The sequence below is a fragment of the Cervus canadensis genome, chromosome 14 (genome assembly GCF_019320065.1).
Source record: "Cervus canadensis isolate Bull #8, Minnesota chromosome 14, ASM1932006v1, whole genome shotgun sequence".
NCBI lineage: Eukaryota > Metazoa > Chordata > Mammalia > Artiodactyla > Cervidae > Cervus > Cervus canadensis.
The window spans coordinates 1,788,617-1,805,094 of record NC_057399.1 but is presented as its reverse complement, the minus strand read 5'-3'; the positions used below and the strand labels follow the sequence as shown (position 1 = coordinate 1,805,094).

Below are 16,478 nucleotides of genomic sequence, written 5' to 3'. Positions count from 1 at the left end.
CAAACTAAAAACTCAGCTTTGTATCAACATACTGTATATCCTAAGTTTGAGATTTAGAAAAAACACAACCTTTTTTTTCCTATTCGGGTCAATCTAAATAAATATGCTACCTCATACTTATAAGTCAGCTTATCTGTGTAAATGACCAACCACAGAAATTTCAAACCATAGGTTATAAAACATACCATATAATTACATACGATGTAACTTCCAGTTTTTATAGTAACTAAGGTCCTTTACTGATAGGTTCAAGAATTGATAAGCCAAATATGTAAATATATTAAATTCTCAGCAGTCGAAAAGACAAATTATGCCAATTTCTTTATTTAAAAGTCCATTATACTAAAAATATGTGACAAAACAATGGTTATTGAAAAACTTACATTTCCGGGTGAAAGAAGTACAAATTATCTTAATTCTTCTGTTGTAATGTTTTTAAATATTAAAGACTGTGAGAAACAAGGGATGTTGCAATCCTCTTCCCTTTGTAACTCCAATTGAAACTCGGGGGAAAAAAATCAGAATTCAAATTTCCCAACCTTGACTTACACACTTAATTCAACTAGATCTAACTCAGCTGTGCAATTTTAAAATAAGTTTAACGCAAAGCACTACAATCTTGATGTGATAATTACCTGCGGAATAAACGCAAATTAAAAACAAATGCAGGTCCTCTTCATCGAAAGATGCATCTTACAGCAAAACCACTAAAAGCAAAACCCCATAGAACCAACTAAAGAAACGGGCACAGGAGGCAGCATGTCCATCAAAGAGAAACGTACCATGCCAAAACAGAAACGAAGCAGTGAAGGGAGGTGGGGAAGGCAGGCAGGCAGGCAGGGACGGCAGAGGTTTCTACACCTGCAGGATCCCATAGAAATTAACTAGTCACATCACTCTACCCTACATGCTACGTAAGATTTTTAAAGCTTCAGGGTAAATAAAAACGGTAATCACTCTATACCATCATTCAACTTTACACAGTATAGTATTTGTAATGCCAACTGCATTCTCCCCTTCACTCACCCAATGTTTCCTCTCGCTTCCATACCAGCTTTCAGCCAAATGCAAGACAGAACAGGGTGGGGTAGACGAAAAATACAAGCTGCGCCTTTTAGCGACTCCCCACGCACCCCCCAACAATTTCCAACAGTTTTTCCTACTACGAAAATAAGTCACCCAACCACAGGATACACAACAGTCATTCCGTGTCTTCAGGAGACACACAGGGTCGCGTATACAAGTGGGCACTCCCGACCCCCACCCCTCCGCCCCCGAATCTTAAGTAATGTTTCATTTATGGAAGGCGAAGACGACCAACGAGACCTACTGTTTCGGGGTGAGGATGGGTGGAGGACTCCTTTCCAAGTAGCCCCAATAGTGTAACCAAAACACGGTTCCGGAATAAAATATTAAGAACACTTTTCTTTTCCCACCTAGCTACCGACTTGAGGATGCAAAAAGCCATCTCCACCGCACCTCATCTCTCCGAGGCGCCTGCCCTGAGTATGGGGTGGAGGTGGGTCCCGGGAGACGGGGAGGAGGAGTGTGAGCCGCCGATGGGACACGAACGAGTTGCTCCCCGCGGCCACTCCGCGCTGCTCCGCTAGCCCAGAGGTCCCGGAGCCGCACCTCGCGCACGCCTCTCCGCCCAGGCCCAGCTGAAAGCTCCGACTCCGGCTCTCGAACTTCCTCTCCAGAGACATTTATTCAAGGCTAACCCATCGCCCGAGCGCACGTCACCCAGTTTCAAACACAGCTCTGCACCCCAAACAAACCCACGCACCTCAAATTCCCCTCACAGTTTCCCAAACTCCAAACTGGAGACCCCACCTCCAGGATTCAACCCTTCCGCCCACTGGGGAGGCAACCAGGGGATAAGAGTTGGGAGCACCCGACGCCTTTCGATTACCGCCCCCACAAACTGCCCCACCCCAGACCCTGCGTTCGGGTCACCCCCTCGAAACCCCCCGCTTCCTTCCTCCTCTCAGTTGGGCCGCTTAAGAGACCCATCCCCAGCCCACTCACTTACTCGCCCCAACCCCCCCCCCCAAAAAAAAAAGTGAAGAGAAAGAAGTGAGGAAAGAGACTGAAGAGACTTGAGGCTTCCAAACCACTCGACTCACCTCAGAAAGCTTGCTGAGTTCTCTCCGCCCGGCACAGCCCCCTCCCCAACGTCCCGGTACGAAGGGCTGAGGTCTGAGGTAGGGAGGAGGGGAAAGCGGGAGGGGGAGGGGTGTCTTCCGCGTGGGGCGCCCGTCGGGAGGGGTCTGGGGAGGGGTTGAGGCCGGCGCAGGAAGAGGAGAAGGGGGAGGGGAGGCCCCTATCTCCCAGTCTCCCCCTGAAAAACCTCCCTTGTCTCAATCACATCAGACTGACTGTCTTTGTCTGGCTGACAACCGCCATATTGATATCAACAGCCCCGCTCCCACCTGCTGCCGCCGGGCGGCCCTGGGAGTTGTAGTTTTTGTCTCCCTTGAGTAAAGGCGCGGGACTCTGCGTCCGGAGGCCCCAGGGAACTACAGCTCCCGGCAAGGACCGCGCCCGTGAGCCTTCCCACAGGGAGGAGGGGAAAGGGGCGCCAGAGCCGTAGGGACTACACATCCCAGAATACCATGGATTCTGGGCCCAGATGAGGGACATGATATCATGCTGGGGTGAAAAAGGAGGATGAATTGGCGGCGCGGATGAATTTGAGCTGACGGAAGGAGGCGTTCTAAGGGGAAAGAGAGGAAAAGGAAAGATGACCACGGTTCCCATGATTCACGCAGAGATGACTACATTTCCCATGATGCGCCGGGAAAGGGGCGTAGGAAAGAAAGACTGCATGTCCCGCGATGCTCTCGGCGGGCCCGTGGCGGAGATTGAACCGGAAGACGCTTTCTGGGTTTGAGAAGTCGAGGAACTGCTACTGACCAGCCAAAAGTCCAGCATGAAACTGGTGAGTCTCCGCTCTTAGATCGGAGGGCATATCCTTTTGGAATTCGTCGTTTCCACCTTGGGAAGGGAACCGTCGCGGATGAGGGGTGGCAGGGAACTAGAAGGTGGGGTGAAGCCAGGAAAGGTGATGTTTGTTGTTGAGTTTGAATTCCAACTCAGACCCTTCACAACTGCTAGATGTAATTCATCCCTTGGCGCGGCCCTTTGGTTAGATAAGAGATTGAATCTTGTCACCTTTCTTCACATACGAACCAAGGTTGGGCTTTATGAACCAGGTTTGATTTGTTTCTCGGCTGCCACGTGAGTGTAATAATTGGTACACTTCTTTCCACGGGATTGACACTTGATTAAGCGTTCCTTTTCACAGTTGTTGAGAAGGTTTGGTAACATGAACGGAGTTTAGAAAATTCTAGGCGGATCTTAATCTCCTATTTAATTCTCTGTTATAGACTCTTAACTGCCCTTGATCATTCAAAGGAAGTCGAAGTCAGAGTGTGATCTTGGATGGTTTGAGTCTTAAATTCTGTATAAGATGGGCTGAGAGGAACTGTTAGATGGCGTTACGGTCTAGGGCTGTAGGGACTGCGTGAGCTAAGGTTATGTGGAGCATGCCAGGATACCTGGAAAATTTTTGCAATACACAACTCAGACGCTTGGCTTATAGGAAAGCTGCTCAGGCTTTTGTTTTGAGCCATTTTATTATCAGTGTGCACAGATTTAACTAATTTACTCCAACTAATTAATTGGAATTATTTTGAGTAGAGAAGGTGTGAGATGCTGTTTCTCAGGCTTTAAAAGTCATGTTCCTGCAGCCAGGTATTGTCAGGCTTTACTTTCTGAAGTTTCTGAGGAAAAACAAAAGGTTTCTCTTAATTATTTGAGCATGCTTTTGCAAAGTCCGTGTGTATGTCCCCACACACAGTACAGGCATATATACCATGCACAGTGTCAGCTGTTCTTTGAGATGTCAGAGAACGTAAGAAAAGTGGATTCAGTTCCAAAACTATCTCTAGCTAAAGCTGTTTCTGTTAGGAGAAGGGCACACAGTTCAGTAAACCTTGAGAGTATCAATTTGCTTTTGGGTCAGTTTTCCAAACATTTCAAAATGCAGAATTGAAAGTCACTACCCTTGTCTTAAAGAAGCATGCAATCTAATGAAGAAGATACAAAGTAATGAAAAAGTTATAGTTCCCCTGCATCTGGGTGAACAGAGTGGTCATGTTCAGGGTTTGGGGATTGAGAGGATACTGGGGGTGTGTGGGGAGTCAGATACAGCTCCTTTGGAAAGGTAGTTCTTGAACTGATAAGAAGGTCAAGTGGGCTCCGGCCTTCCTTGAAGAGGGTTCAGCTGATAGAAGCCAAAGAGTTTGGCACCTAAATGGTAGAAACACAGACCATGTTTCGTCAATAAAAGATAAATCATGGTTCATGTGTGTGGTGTGAAGGCAGGCAAGTGGGAAGCAGGTTTCTTTTCCTATAACAACTCATTTGCTGAGGGTGTCAGAGTTAGGTTTTAATTTACATATACTTTGGTTTGCATATAAAATTCTCCTGCTTACTGTATTTAGAGATGTGAAAACGTGGAAAAAGTAGAAACTTTTTTTTTTCCTTTAAGAACCATAAAATGCCTCAGAGGAAGAGATATTATTCTTTCTATACTCCCTTCCTCTTTATTGTTCATCCACCTAATAACTAAAACTCATTTGGTACTTGATGATTTATAATGCAGGAGTATCTTTCAACACAGCAAAGTGGTTTCAGAAACATTGACAGCAAGTTAGACTTCTTTTTTGTCACACTTCCCATACAGTTGGGCTTTCCAGGTGGTGCTAGTAATGAAGAATCCGCCTACCAGTGCAGGCAACTCGAGAGATGAGGGTTCGATGCCTGGGTCAGGAAGATCCCCTGGAGTAGGAAATGGCAGCCCACTCCCGTATTCTTGCCTGGAAAATTCCATGGGCAGAGGAGCCTGGTGGGCTACAGTCCATGAGATTGCAAAGATTTGGACACGACTGAGAGTGACTAACACTTTCATTTTTTCTTTGTGATATCAGGCAACTTTATTTGAGGAAAATTCATCTTCAATTAATCAGGACAATTTTGAAAAGAACAGGAAAATTAGAAACATATCTTCTAAATTAGCATGTTTTAGAGCCTATTCTCCTTTTGGTATCGATTGAGCCTAATTGGGTATACCCTGATGGCCAAATTCAGCAAAGCATAGAAAATTGAACTCACCAGGGTCTTTAACAAAAGACTTTGGGAGCCACCCCCCCCCCAAAAAAAAAAACCAAATTCATCGACAGAAATCAAGTTTGAAACATCATGGCTAGGAATTTAGTCATTCAAATAGATGAATGTTAAAGTGAATAAAATAACTAGCGGTTCAAAACTATATCATTTGACATACTTCTTGTAGATAGTTCCAGAGCTGGAGAGAATCTTCTGGTTTATTCAGTCAACAAGGATGACTGAAACCACAGATACCTGTGGCATTCAAAGTTTTAATACTTTCCATTTTAACTATTGAATTTGACCCCAAGGATTGATCACATGAAATTATTTGTAATTTTGCTGAGACGAAAGTTTGAATGTGATTTTAAGATAAATGATAATCCTTAGTGAAATGAGCCTGATTGCCTCAGAATCCAGGACTCTCTGCAGTTCTGTTGCGCTCTCGTTAAAGATCTGAAAGAAAGGTCACTTAAACACTCGTTCTGTGCTGTACTCTGAATTTGATGGAGAAAATTATATGCTGTAGTTGTATTTATGAATTTAAAACCTCAAGAAGGCCGTGAGTTATTTTTCTCCAGTGGTCTGGGCTCCTTTGTACAAAATGCTGTTTCATTACTACTGGCTTGGGGCGGGGACGGGGGAGGCGCAAACTTGTAACTCACCATTTTTCTTAGGAAAGCAGATGGAGCAAAGAAATGGATTCATGGGCCACTTCCAGCTGAGGACAGGTAAAGGACCAAGTGGAATTGTAGAGTTGAAAGAAAATACTGACTTGAAAAGGGCAAATCCTGCTTCAAGGTCAATTTAACAAACATTAGGAAGGGATGTGCTTAATCCTTACCTTGGATCTGAGAGCAGTGGATCCTTCCTGCAGTTTTAAGACTTGCAGAATCCTTTTGGCTTCTCAAACTTTGGATCAGGAACAGAAAATGGCTTGCTGTAAATAACATAATTTTACCAGGACTTAATTCACCTCTTTCAGTCCAGTTATTAAAATGTCAACCTGGTTTCACTAGCTCTGTTTCTCTTTGCTGGCTGATTAGAGCGCCCTCGTGTGTCTCTATGGTGTAATGTCATTTCAAGCTTCAGAAAGGCCCTTTCTGTCACCACCTCAGTATGATAAGGTTTTTTCCCTTTAGAATGTTTTCCTCAAGCTCTGAAAACTGACATAAGGCCCAACCACTGTTCAGTTGTGCTCTGGGATTAAACTGGATATTTTACTCTTGGGCATTGCTAAGTCCTGGTGGTGACCCTGAAGATTAAACCTTTTATACTTACGGCAAACAAATATATATATATATATATACACCAAGGTGAGTAACGAATTAAGAGGAAAATATTATATTTGTGTATATGTAATAGGCTTCCCTGGTGGCTCAGCCAGTAAAGAACCCACCTGCCAACCCAGGAGACCTGGTTCAATCCCTGGGTCAGGAAGATCCCCTGGAGAAAGAAATGGTAACCCCCTCCAGTATTCTTGCCTGGAGAATCCCATGGACAGAGGAGCCTGGTGGACTACAGCCCATGGGGTCGCAAAGAGTTTGACACGACTGAGCACACACACACACACACAATCTGACATACAATACAAGCATGACAGCATTGCTGCTGCTTTTAACTGCAGTAACACGTTTGTTTTGTAACTGGTTTGCTCTGAGTACTCAGATTCCTCTGCCATTTGCTCTGTCAGCAAAGTGTACTTTGAAGGTCTAGGGCCCAGAGTGCAGCATGGCCATAGAACTAGCATTCCAAATGGAAAGCTCGCTCCTGGCTTACTCAGCACCAACAGAGGTCCAGGCAGAAACTGCCCTTCAGTCATCATTGCTCATTTATTCATTCACCAGATCTTCCTGGACATCTGCCTTCTCTGTGCTAGGCATTGCTTAAGGTAATGGATATATTCCAGTGGAGAAACAGATTTACTCCCTGCCTTTACGGGAAATAAAGTCTAGCAGGCTCACTGTGTAGTTCGACAGTATTACAGTGAACTTTCTGGTGGAGAGATATCACTGGGCACTGGCTTCAGTAGATTTTTTGTTTCTTAATACTTATATATTTATTTGCATATGTTGGGTCTTAGTTGTGGCACACAGGATCTTTGATTGCAGTACACGGACCCCCTAGTTGCAGTGTTTGGGCTCCAGAGTGTAGTTGCAGCACTAGGCTTAGTTGCTCCTGGGCAAATGGGGTCTTGGTTCCTTGACCAGGGTTCGTACCTGTGTCCTCTGCATTGCAAAGACTGCTTTTAACTGCTGAACCACCAGGGAGGTCCCTCAAGTACTTTTTAAATGTTGATATTCTGTCACTAAGTTGTGTCTGACTCTTTATGACCCCATGGACTGCAGCATGCCAGGCTCCCCTGTCCTTCACCAGCCTCCGGCGTTTGCTTGAACTCACGTGCATTGATTCAGTGATGCAATCCAACCATCTCATTCTCTGTTGCCCCCCCAAAAATGTATTTAATGGTATCCTAGAAGATGCCTCCTTAATATTGTAACAGACATGGCCAGCCTGCCCACTGGCTTAACCATTGTACCAGTAGTGTATGAGAATGTATTTCCCCACCCTTGCCAAGGATGTCATCTGTTTCTTTAACTATATGTCTTACTAATGTAATTGTCTCCTTTATGAGTTCTCACATCCTCTTGTCTCTTAGATTGAGCCACGTTTAGTAAAACATTCTTACAGTAGTGATGTGTGGATGTGGGAAAGTGTATCAGATCTCTTCAGATAAAAAAGTGGTGCCGTAAGAATCTTTTTTTTTTTTTTAACTTTTCATTTTATACTGGAGTATAGCAGGAGACCCGTGTTCAATCCGGGGGTCCAGAAAATCCCCTGGAGAAGGAAATGGCAACCCACTCCAGTATTGTTGCCTGGAGAATCCCATGGACAGAGGAGCCTGGCGAGCTAATTCCATGGGGGTCACGAAGAGTCAGACACAATTTGGTAACTAAACAGCAAAACAGCCGATTAATTTAGGTAAACAGTGAAAGGACTCAGCCACACATGTACATGTATGAATTCACCCCTCGTTCCCCTCCCATCCAGACTGCCACATAACATTGAGCAGAGTTCCCTGTGCTATACAGTAGGTCCTTGTTGGTTATCCATTTTAAATCTAGCTGTGTGTACTTGTTGGCCATAAGAATCCTCGAAAGGAACTTTGCAACAAACCTGTGGTGTTGCTTTGAAAACACTGATGCGTGGGAGCAGTAATTATTACGACAGTATTATGGGGTCTGCCAGAGTGGAGCGGCAGCTGGGTCAGGTGTGCCTCCATGGCAGAGGAGACCCCACACCCCCCAGAAAAGAAGAGGATGACCAGTGACATGAAGCTAGGAGTTGGGGCATCAGGAAGGGCTAAGTCAGGAGGGTAGGTGTCAGAATTGTCAGAGATCCTTAGAAACAGGCAAGAATGCTAACAGGATAAAGGGGAACAGGAAGGACTGTAAGAAAGGAGTTGGCTTGAGAGCGCCAAGGGTCTCAGCGATCCAGACTGAACTGTGGTGGGAACTTGACTGTGAGAATAATAAGGAAGTTTCAATTGTCCTGCTGCTGCGGCTGAGTCACTTCAGTTGTGTCCAACTCTGTGGGACCCCATAGACGGCAGCCCACCAGGCAGCCCACCCCTGCCCCATCCCTAGGATTCTCCAGGCAAGAACACTGGAGTGGGTTGCCATTTCCTTCTCCAGTGCATGAAAATGAAAAGTGAAAGTGAAGTCACTCAGTCGTGTCCGACTCTTTGCAACCCCATGGACTGCAGCCTACCAGGCTCCTCCATCCGTGGGATTTTCCAGGCAAGAGTACTGGAGTGGGGTGCCATTGCCTTCTCCTTCAATTGTCCTAGTTGACCATATATCTGAAGGAAATGCCCTAAGGGTCTAAAACAGTTAAATTTATAGAAAACACAAACAAATGAACTTTGGCTCTCTCATGGATAGATAATCAGATAGATGGTGTTAAAGAAAGCCATTCTTTAATAGAAATTGCAAAACTAACACTCTTTTTGCCCTTAAGGTACAGTTTATTTTTCATCACTCATGCTTATGAAGGGGATAGGGAAGGTGAATAATAAAAGGTCTTATATAATCTTTGTCAAATTTATGGCCTAAGCAAAGATTGGCCTTTCCTGAATACATTATTTCTGCATTTTTCTCTTCCAACAAAATAGAGAAATGCATAATTAGATGTTCTAATTTAGTAAGTCTTCTCATTTTTTTATCAGCCTGTGAAAATACAGGTAAACAAGCAGTAGTATTAATAATGTAAAATATAATTGTTTTTTGCATTTTTAATTTTAAATTTTTTAATGATTATTATTATGTCACTGCACGTGGGCTTTGTCTCGTTGTGGTGAGGGAGGCCACTCCCGAGTTGCGGTGTGCAGGCTTCTCATTGCGGTGACTCCTCTTGCCGCAGTGGACAGGCTCTAGGTGCTCAGGCTTCCGTAGTTACAACCTGCGGGCTCAGTAGTTGTGGTGCAGGAGCTTAGTTGCCCCGAGGCATGTGGACCAGGGACCAAACCCATGTCCCCTGCATTGGCAGGTGGATTTTTATCCACCCTGCCACCAGGGAAGTCCTTCTTTTACATTTTTAAAATAGTTTTATTGAGGTATAGTTAACATACAACAAAACTCATACATTTAAAAGGTACAGTGCAGTGACTTTTAGTGAATTTACAAAGTTGTGCAGCAGCCATCACAATCCAGTTTTAGAATATTTTCATCACTCCAGAAAGATCTCTTGAGCCCATTAGTAATCCTCATAACTACCTCCAGGCGCAGGCAGGCACTGATCTGCCTTCTGTCTGGTAAATCTGCCCTTTCTGGTCATTTCATATGAATTGACTCATGTGATGCACAGCCTTACCTGTCTGACTTCTAGCACGTATTGCTCAGTCATGCTTTACGGGAACATGCCATATTTTGTGTATCCATGTACCATGTTGATGGATATTGGGACTGTTAATACTGTGTGGACAGAAGCGTTTGTGTCTGATTTCTCCATGTTTTCGTCTCTCTTTCTGGCCTGTTTGCCTGGCCGCAGGCTCCTGTGCTGAATGAGAGAGGAGCGAGCAGCGGTGCCGTCTTCTCCCCTTCCCCGTCTCCGGGGAAAGCGTTCAGCCTTTCACCTCTGAGTATGATGGAAGCTGTAGGGCTTTTGCGTGTTTGTTCATGGTGGTGCGGGTCTCCGTGGGTGCTCGGGCTCTTCTCTAGCTGTGGTGTGCGGACTTCTGTGTGGCGGCTTCTCGTTGCGGGTCACGGGCTGTGGGGTGCTTTGGCTCGGTAACTGTGGCACATGGACTTAGTTGCCCCAAAGCATGTGGGAGCTTCCTGGACCAGGAATCAAACCTGTGTCCCCTGCATTTGGCCGGAAGATTCTTAACCACTGGACCATCAGGGAAGTCCTGAGCTGTAGGGTTTTCTGTATAGATACCCTTTATCAAGTTCAGGATGTTCCCTTCTAGCCCTGGTTGGTTGATCATTTATAATGAATAGGTCTTGGATTTTATCAAATATTTTTCCGGTGTGTATCAACAGGATCATGCGGGTTTTGTCCTTTTTTATATTAATATAGTATTTTACCTTTGTTGAATTTTGAATGTTAAATCAGTGTTGCATTCCAAGCATAATTACCACTTGATCATGAGGTAAAGTCCTTTGCTGATGTTGCTCAATTTCATTTGCTGATATTTTGTTGATGGTTCTTGCATATATATTCATGAGAGAAATTGGTCTGTAGTATTTTTCTGATGTCTTTGTCTGGCTTTTATATCAGTAATATTATTCTCTTAGAATGAGTTGGGTGGGAAATACTCCTCCTCTGTATTCCAAAAGAGTTTGTGTGAAGAATTGGTATTATTTTCTCTTTTAATGCTTGGTAGACTTCATCAGTGAAGTCATGTGGGCCTGGGCTTTTCTGGGAAGATTTTTAATCGACTGTGTCCCTTTCTTTACCTGCTATAGTCCTCTTCAGATTTTCTATTTGTGCATTACATTTTTTTAATTGTGATAAAATATACACAACATAGGGTTTACTATTTTAAGCATTTTTAAGTGTACCGTTCAGCTGAAACTCCAATACTTTGGCCACCTGATGCGAAGAACTGACTCATTTGAAAAGACCCTGATGCTGGGAAAGATTGAAGGCAGGGGGGAAAGGGGACGACAGAGGATGAGATGGCTGGATGGCATCACCAACTCAATGGACATGAGTTTGAGTAAACTCCGGGAGTTGGTGATGGACAGGGAGGCCTGGCGTGCTGCAGTGCATGGGGTCGCAAAGAGTCGGACATGACTGAATGACCGAACTGAGGTAAACTCAGTGACTTTAAGCACATTCACATTGCTGTGTAGCCCCACCGTCCACTTCCAGACACTACTTGGCATCATAGCTTCAGGATTCATCCATGTTGTGGTCTGTGTCAATTTCTTCCCTTTTTAGAGTTGAATAATACTCTGTTGTATACCACATACTGTTTATCCATTCATCTGTCGATAGACACTTGGCTTGTTTACACCTTTTGGTTGTTGTGAATAAAGCTGCTATGAACATGGGTGTACAAGTATCTATTCAAGTCTATTTTCAGATCTTTTGGGTATATGTCCAGAAGTTGAATTGCTGGATCATACGGTAATTCTAAGTTTAACTTTGTGAGGAACCAGCATACTGTTTCCCATAGTGTCTGTACCTGCACATTTTATTGAATGCATTCCCACCAACATTGCACAGAGATTCTCATTTCTCCACATCTTCACAACTGGCCAACATTTGTCATTTTCTCTTTGTTTAGATAATAGCCATCCTAAAGGGTGTGGGCCATCAGGGCTTCCCCCTTGGCTCAGCGGTAAAGAATCTGCCTGCAATGCAGGGGACATGGGTTCGATCCCTGGGTCAGGAAGACCCCCTGGAGAAGGGAATGGCAACCCACTCCAGTATTCTTGCCTGGAGAATCCCATGGACAGAGGAGCCTGGTGGGCTACAGTTCTTGGGGTGTCAAAGATTCGGTCAGACATGACTTAGCAACTAAACAATAACAATGGATGTGAAGTACTATCTCACTATGGTTTTGATCTACATTTCCCTACTGGTTAGTGATTTTGAACATCTTTTTGGGTTTTTTTTAAAGATAGGTAATACATGCATATTGTTTAATTTTTAAAAAAAGCCTGTACACAAGTTTTAAAAGAAAAAAGATCCCTTCCCACCTTTATCTTCCTCCCCAAGAGCAATCTCAGCTGTCAGTTTCTTGTGTATAGTCAGAGATTCTGTGGAAGTATACACATTTGTGTAATTTGCATCCCTTTGTTTTTTACATGAAAGTTAAGATACTGCCCTCTCTAGTTTTGCATGTTTCTTTTTCTTTAAGTTAGAAACACATTTTAGAGATCATTTCCTATCAGTATCTAGAGCAGCTTCATTTTAAAATGAACACTCCATATGCATACCTAATGAGTTTAACAAGTTCCTGGGTCATTTGTTTTCATGATACTTTCATTCTAAACAATGAAAGAGTTTCAATACTCCTTTCAAAAGATTTTTAAAAATATTTCTACCAGAAACTTTGTCCTTTCATTGTCTAAAGGAGGAGTTCAGAATCAAGATGTTAGGCTGGAAGATCGAGTTCAATTTCCCCCACATACATCCCTCCACACTATTTGGAAGTCTTTCACTGTTAAAATTTAGGGCATGGTTTTTGTTGCTAATATAAAACATAATACATAGCATGTGAAAGTATGAACACATCTCAAAAATATTTTCAAACTATTGCTAGAAAATAATCAGTTGCATAGTGTTTTGTTGTTTTGGGTATACATACTGTAATTTATCCAACCAAACCTTTCTCTGTGAGCATTGGGTTGTTACCAGTCCTTTTGCAATTAGAAATCATGTTGCATAGATGATCTCTTTTGTGACCGTCTTTGGAAGTGTATCTGTAGGATACATTTCAAAAGGCATATGCATTTTTTATTTCATTTTGTTGTCAAAATGCCCCCATAGCAACTTAGCGGATTACACTCTTGTCCACAACTATATCCCAACTCATCACTACAGTATTATCATCAAGCTGTCTCATATTTTTTCCTCACTGGGAAGTGAGAAAAAATAAAAAGTATGTCATTATACTTACTTTCCTCTCAGAATGTATAAGACATGGAACATCTTTTCATATGTTTAGAAAAGCATCTTTATTTTCCTTTCCTTCTCATTGCTCTTCTCCCCAACTTGATCAATTCATACTTCACTTCTCAACTTCTGTAGCTTTAGAATGTATTTATGTGGTAGTACTTGTGCCCACCCATCTTTCTTCACTTCAGAATTTTCCAGACTACCCTTATGTTTTTTTTCATATACAATTCAGAATGAGAGAATTGACTTATTTCTTCCATCATATCATTGAATCTATCTAAGAACAAGAAATGTCTTTTTCCTTTATCTAAAGCCGGTTTTAAACATGTCTTTGTGGTTATTGCTGTAATTGGAGTCTTTCCCTGAATTGTTCACTTATAAGAATGGTATTTCTTTTTTGCATTCTCTACACAGCCCTTTGTTAAATTTTCTTTTATTGAAATTTGGTACTTTTTCCATTTAATTCTCTTAGGTTTTCAGGTGTATAACTTGGCAGATAATTTTTTTAATCTCATTCCTCACCCCCCACTCCAATAGTGTGATTACATTGGCTTATAGTTTGGAATAGGAGTGGGGATGGTAGGCATTTCTATTGGAATAGGCATTTCTGTTCTATTTCTGATATGTGGATATGCTGCTTGAACTGAACATGTAAACTGTTATATTGATTTCTGGCTTGAAACTTGTGTATATTTTAGTTTACATACTGCTTTCTTGCTCCAAAATTTTCTAGTCACTAAAAAAAAGTGAGATTGTTTCACATAAGCCAACAGTTATTTTCTGAGGGGAAAATCTATTTGTGTTGTATTGTTTGTTCTAGGTAGTTAATTATATCCTGCAGTCCATTTCCAGACTTTTGAGAAAACAATGGTTTTTATAACTGCAAGTCTTAGGTGGTGCAGAGCAGACTTGTGGAAGTAAAAGAATTCCATGACCTTAAAAGAAAATTGCACGGTTTCCTTGGAAAGCAGAACAGCCAGAAATAGTTTCTCTGTACTTAAGAGACAGGCCTGATAAAGGCAAGAAATGTAAACAAATTGTCTGTTAAAATAAACATAATTACCACACCAAAAAATAAAAAACCTGAAGAAGCAGAGAGGAGTTCAGTGCCCTAGGCAGTGGCTTATTTATTTTAAGCTGCATTTGATTCAAGCTACATAGATCCAATAGGAGGAAACTGTTGATGAACAATTAACTATGTGGTAGTTAAAACTAACAGTTAAGAGAAACCATATCAAAATTCCATTGTTTGGCTATACAGTCCAATAAATGTTATTAAATGACTATCTTTTATTAAATCAAAACCTCTTAGGTGCTGTAGGGCAAACAAAAGATGAGTAAGACATAGACCTTCCCTCAGTAACTCATCATCCAATAAACCCTAGATAGATGTCCTGTGTATACTGTACACAGTATATGTACAGTTTATGTGTGTGACTGAGTGTGTGTGGTTTTAGTGACGTGTATATGTGCTGAGGCGCTTCAGTTGTGTCCGATTCTTTGCAACCCTGTGGACTGTAGCCCACCAGGCTCCTCTGTCCATGGGATTCTCTAGGCAAGAATACTGGAGTGGGTTACCATGCCCTCCTCCAGGGGATCTTCCCGACCCAAGTATCGAACCCTTATCTCATATGTCTCCTGCATCAGCAAGCAGGTTCTTTACCACTAGTACCACCTGGGAATAGGATAATGAAAGGTGAATTCCATACTGAGAATCAAAATTTCCTAGAGAAGTAAAATTTGAGCTGGCCTTGGAAATACCTTGGCTTACAAATAAGTTGGAGGAGGAACATTATGGACTTACTCCAGGTAGATGGAACTGTTAAGGGATTTGGGTTTTGTTCATAGTTCTTATCTTCTTCCCCACCACCACCCTTCCAGCACACACAAAATAATAATAATAGTCATAAGTGAGAGGAAACTTTGGGAGGTGATGGATATGTTTATAAACTTGATAGTGGTGATGGTTTCATAAGTGTATGCTTATCACCAAGCTCAGCAGGCTATTTACATTAGATACATACACCTTTTCACATACCAGTCATACCTCAGTAGAGTGGTTTAAAAAAAGATTTGGAAGTGAGTGTTCCATTTTCCAAATAATGTGTTCCATTTTCTAAATACTGTGCATATACAATTTAATACGGTTTTTTTTTTTTTTGCTCTGTAGCAGTGTGTACAAAAATAAACACATTTCTGTCCCCTCACATTCTTCTAATTCATGACTTTAGAAATCAACATTGTTATCACATATGTGTTATTAACATCTAAAGGATTTATCCGTGTTTATACACGTGATTGGAGCTCTAGCTCACTGCAGTTAGGGCCAGGGACAAACTTGCTGGAATGAAAACTAGAAAGGTAGGTTAAGGCCACAGTGGTGGAGCATCAATGTAAGACTCAGTGGTTTGGGAAGTAACAGATGAAGGATTTTTTTTTTTTTTTAAAGAAGTTGTTTCAGGGATGTTTAAGAATGTTTACATACCCAAAGCTTTAAATTCATCCCTTCGGAAACCTAGGACAGAGGAGTTAGAAGAACTGTATTTTACATAGTTAAAAACTTTGAAATATGAAATCAAAAAAGATGATTCACTGCAGTTACAGAAAGTATTTTTAAAAGGGAAATCAAAAGAAGGGGCATTAAGGAGCTTAACGAACGCATCAAAGTCAATCAGGGTCAGAATTACCTACTTAGGACAAGATTTGTCTTAAGCACCTTTATAGGGGCCTTAGGAATAGTACAGAACTCATGAATACATCAGAAAATGAGAGGGATCCTGAGAATCAGTGAATCAGTCACTGGGCACCATGTAAGAAGAGTGTCCAGAGAGGAAAAAGAGAACAGAGACCCTCACTGATTCCTTGACGTTCTTCTTTATTGAGAAAGAGGTGGGGAAGGCCCCATTCCCGCAGAACTGATGAATGCCTAGAGTATTCTTGGTCACATCAATAGGTTGAATAGAGAGAAATCTCCAAAAAAGTGTGATGCTGTCCTTGGGATATTTTTGAAATAAAATTTTCAGACAATAAAACTAGCATACATGTCATGTGTACATACAGTTGGGAAATTTTTTCCTACTTACACATCTGAGTGTGTTCTCTTTTGTGCCTGGCTTCTGTAACTCAACATTTTGTTGGCCTGAAAGTTTTGAAGGATGAAATTGATGGCTTGT

The 16,478-nt window shown here is 42.3% G+C and overlaps 2 protein-coding genes across 10 annotated transcripts in view; one reads left to right on the top strand and one right to left on the bottom strand.

Annotated features, from left to right (window-relative positions):
* The window catches only part of HMBOX1 (homeobox containing 1), a 195,021-nt gene extending 192,517 nt beyond the window's left edge, over positions 1–2,504 (bottom strand). For 2 of the 9 annotated variants that reach the window (XM_043487168.1, XM_043487176.1), the window contains exon 1: positions 2,127–2,503. The gene's annotated coding sequence lies outside the window, so the exon portion shown is untranslated. Of the gene's footprint in view, positions 1–2,126 lie in introns of all 9 variants that reach the window. The other 7 variants (XM_043487167.1, XM_043487175.1, XM_043487169.1 and 4 more) reach the window with 6 other exon arrangements.
* A 184-nt stretch (positions 2,505–2,688) lies between these two features.
* The window catches only part of LOC122453251 (integrator complex subunit 9), a 120,782-nt gene continuing 106,992 nt past the window's right edge, over positions 2,689–16,478 (top strand). The window contains exon 1 of the mRNA XM_043487166.1: positions 2,689–2,941. Coding sequence (XP_043343101.1) covers positions 2,933–2,941 — 9 coding nt within the window. The 5' untranslated portion in view covers positions 2,689–2,932. The remainder of the gene's footprint in view (positions 2,942–16,478) is intronic.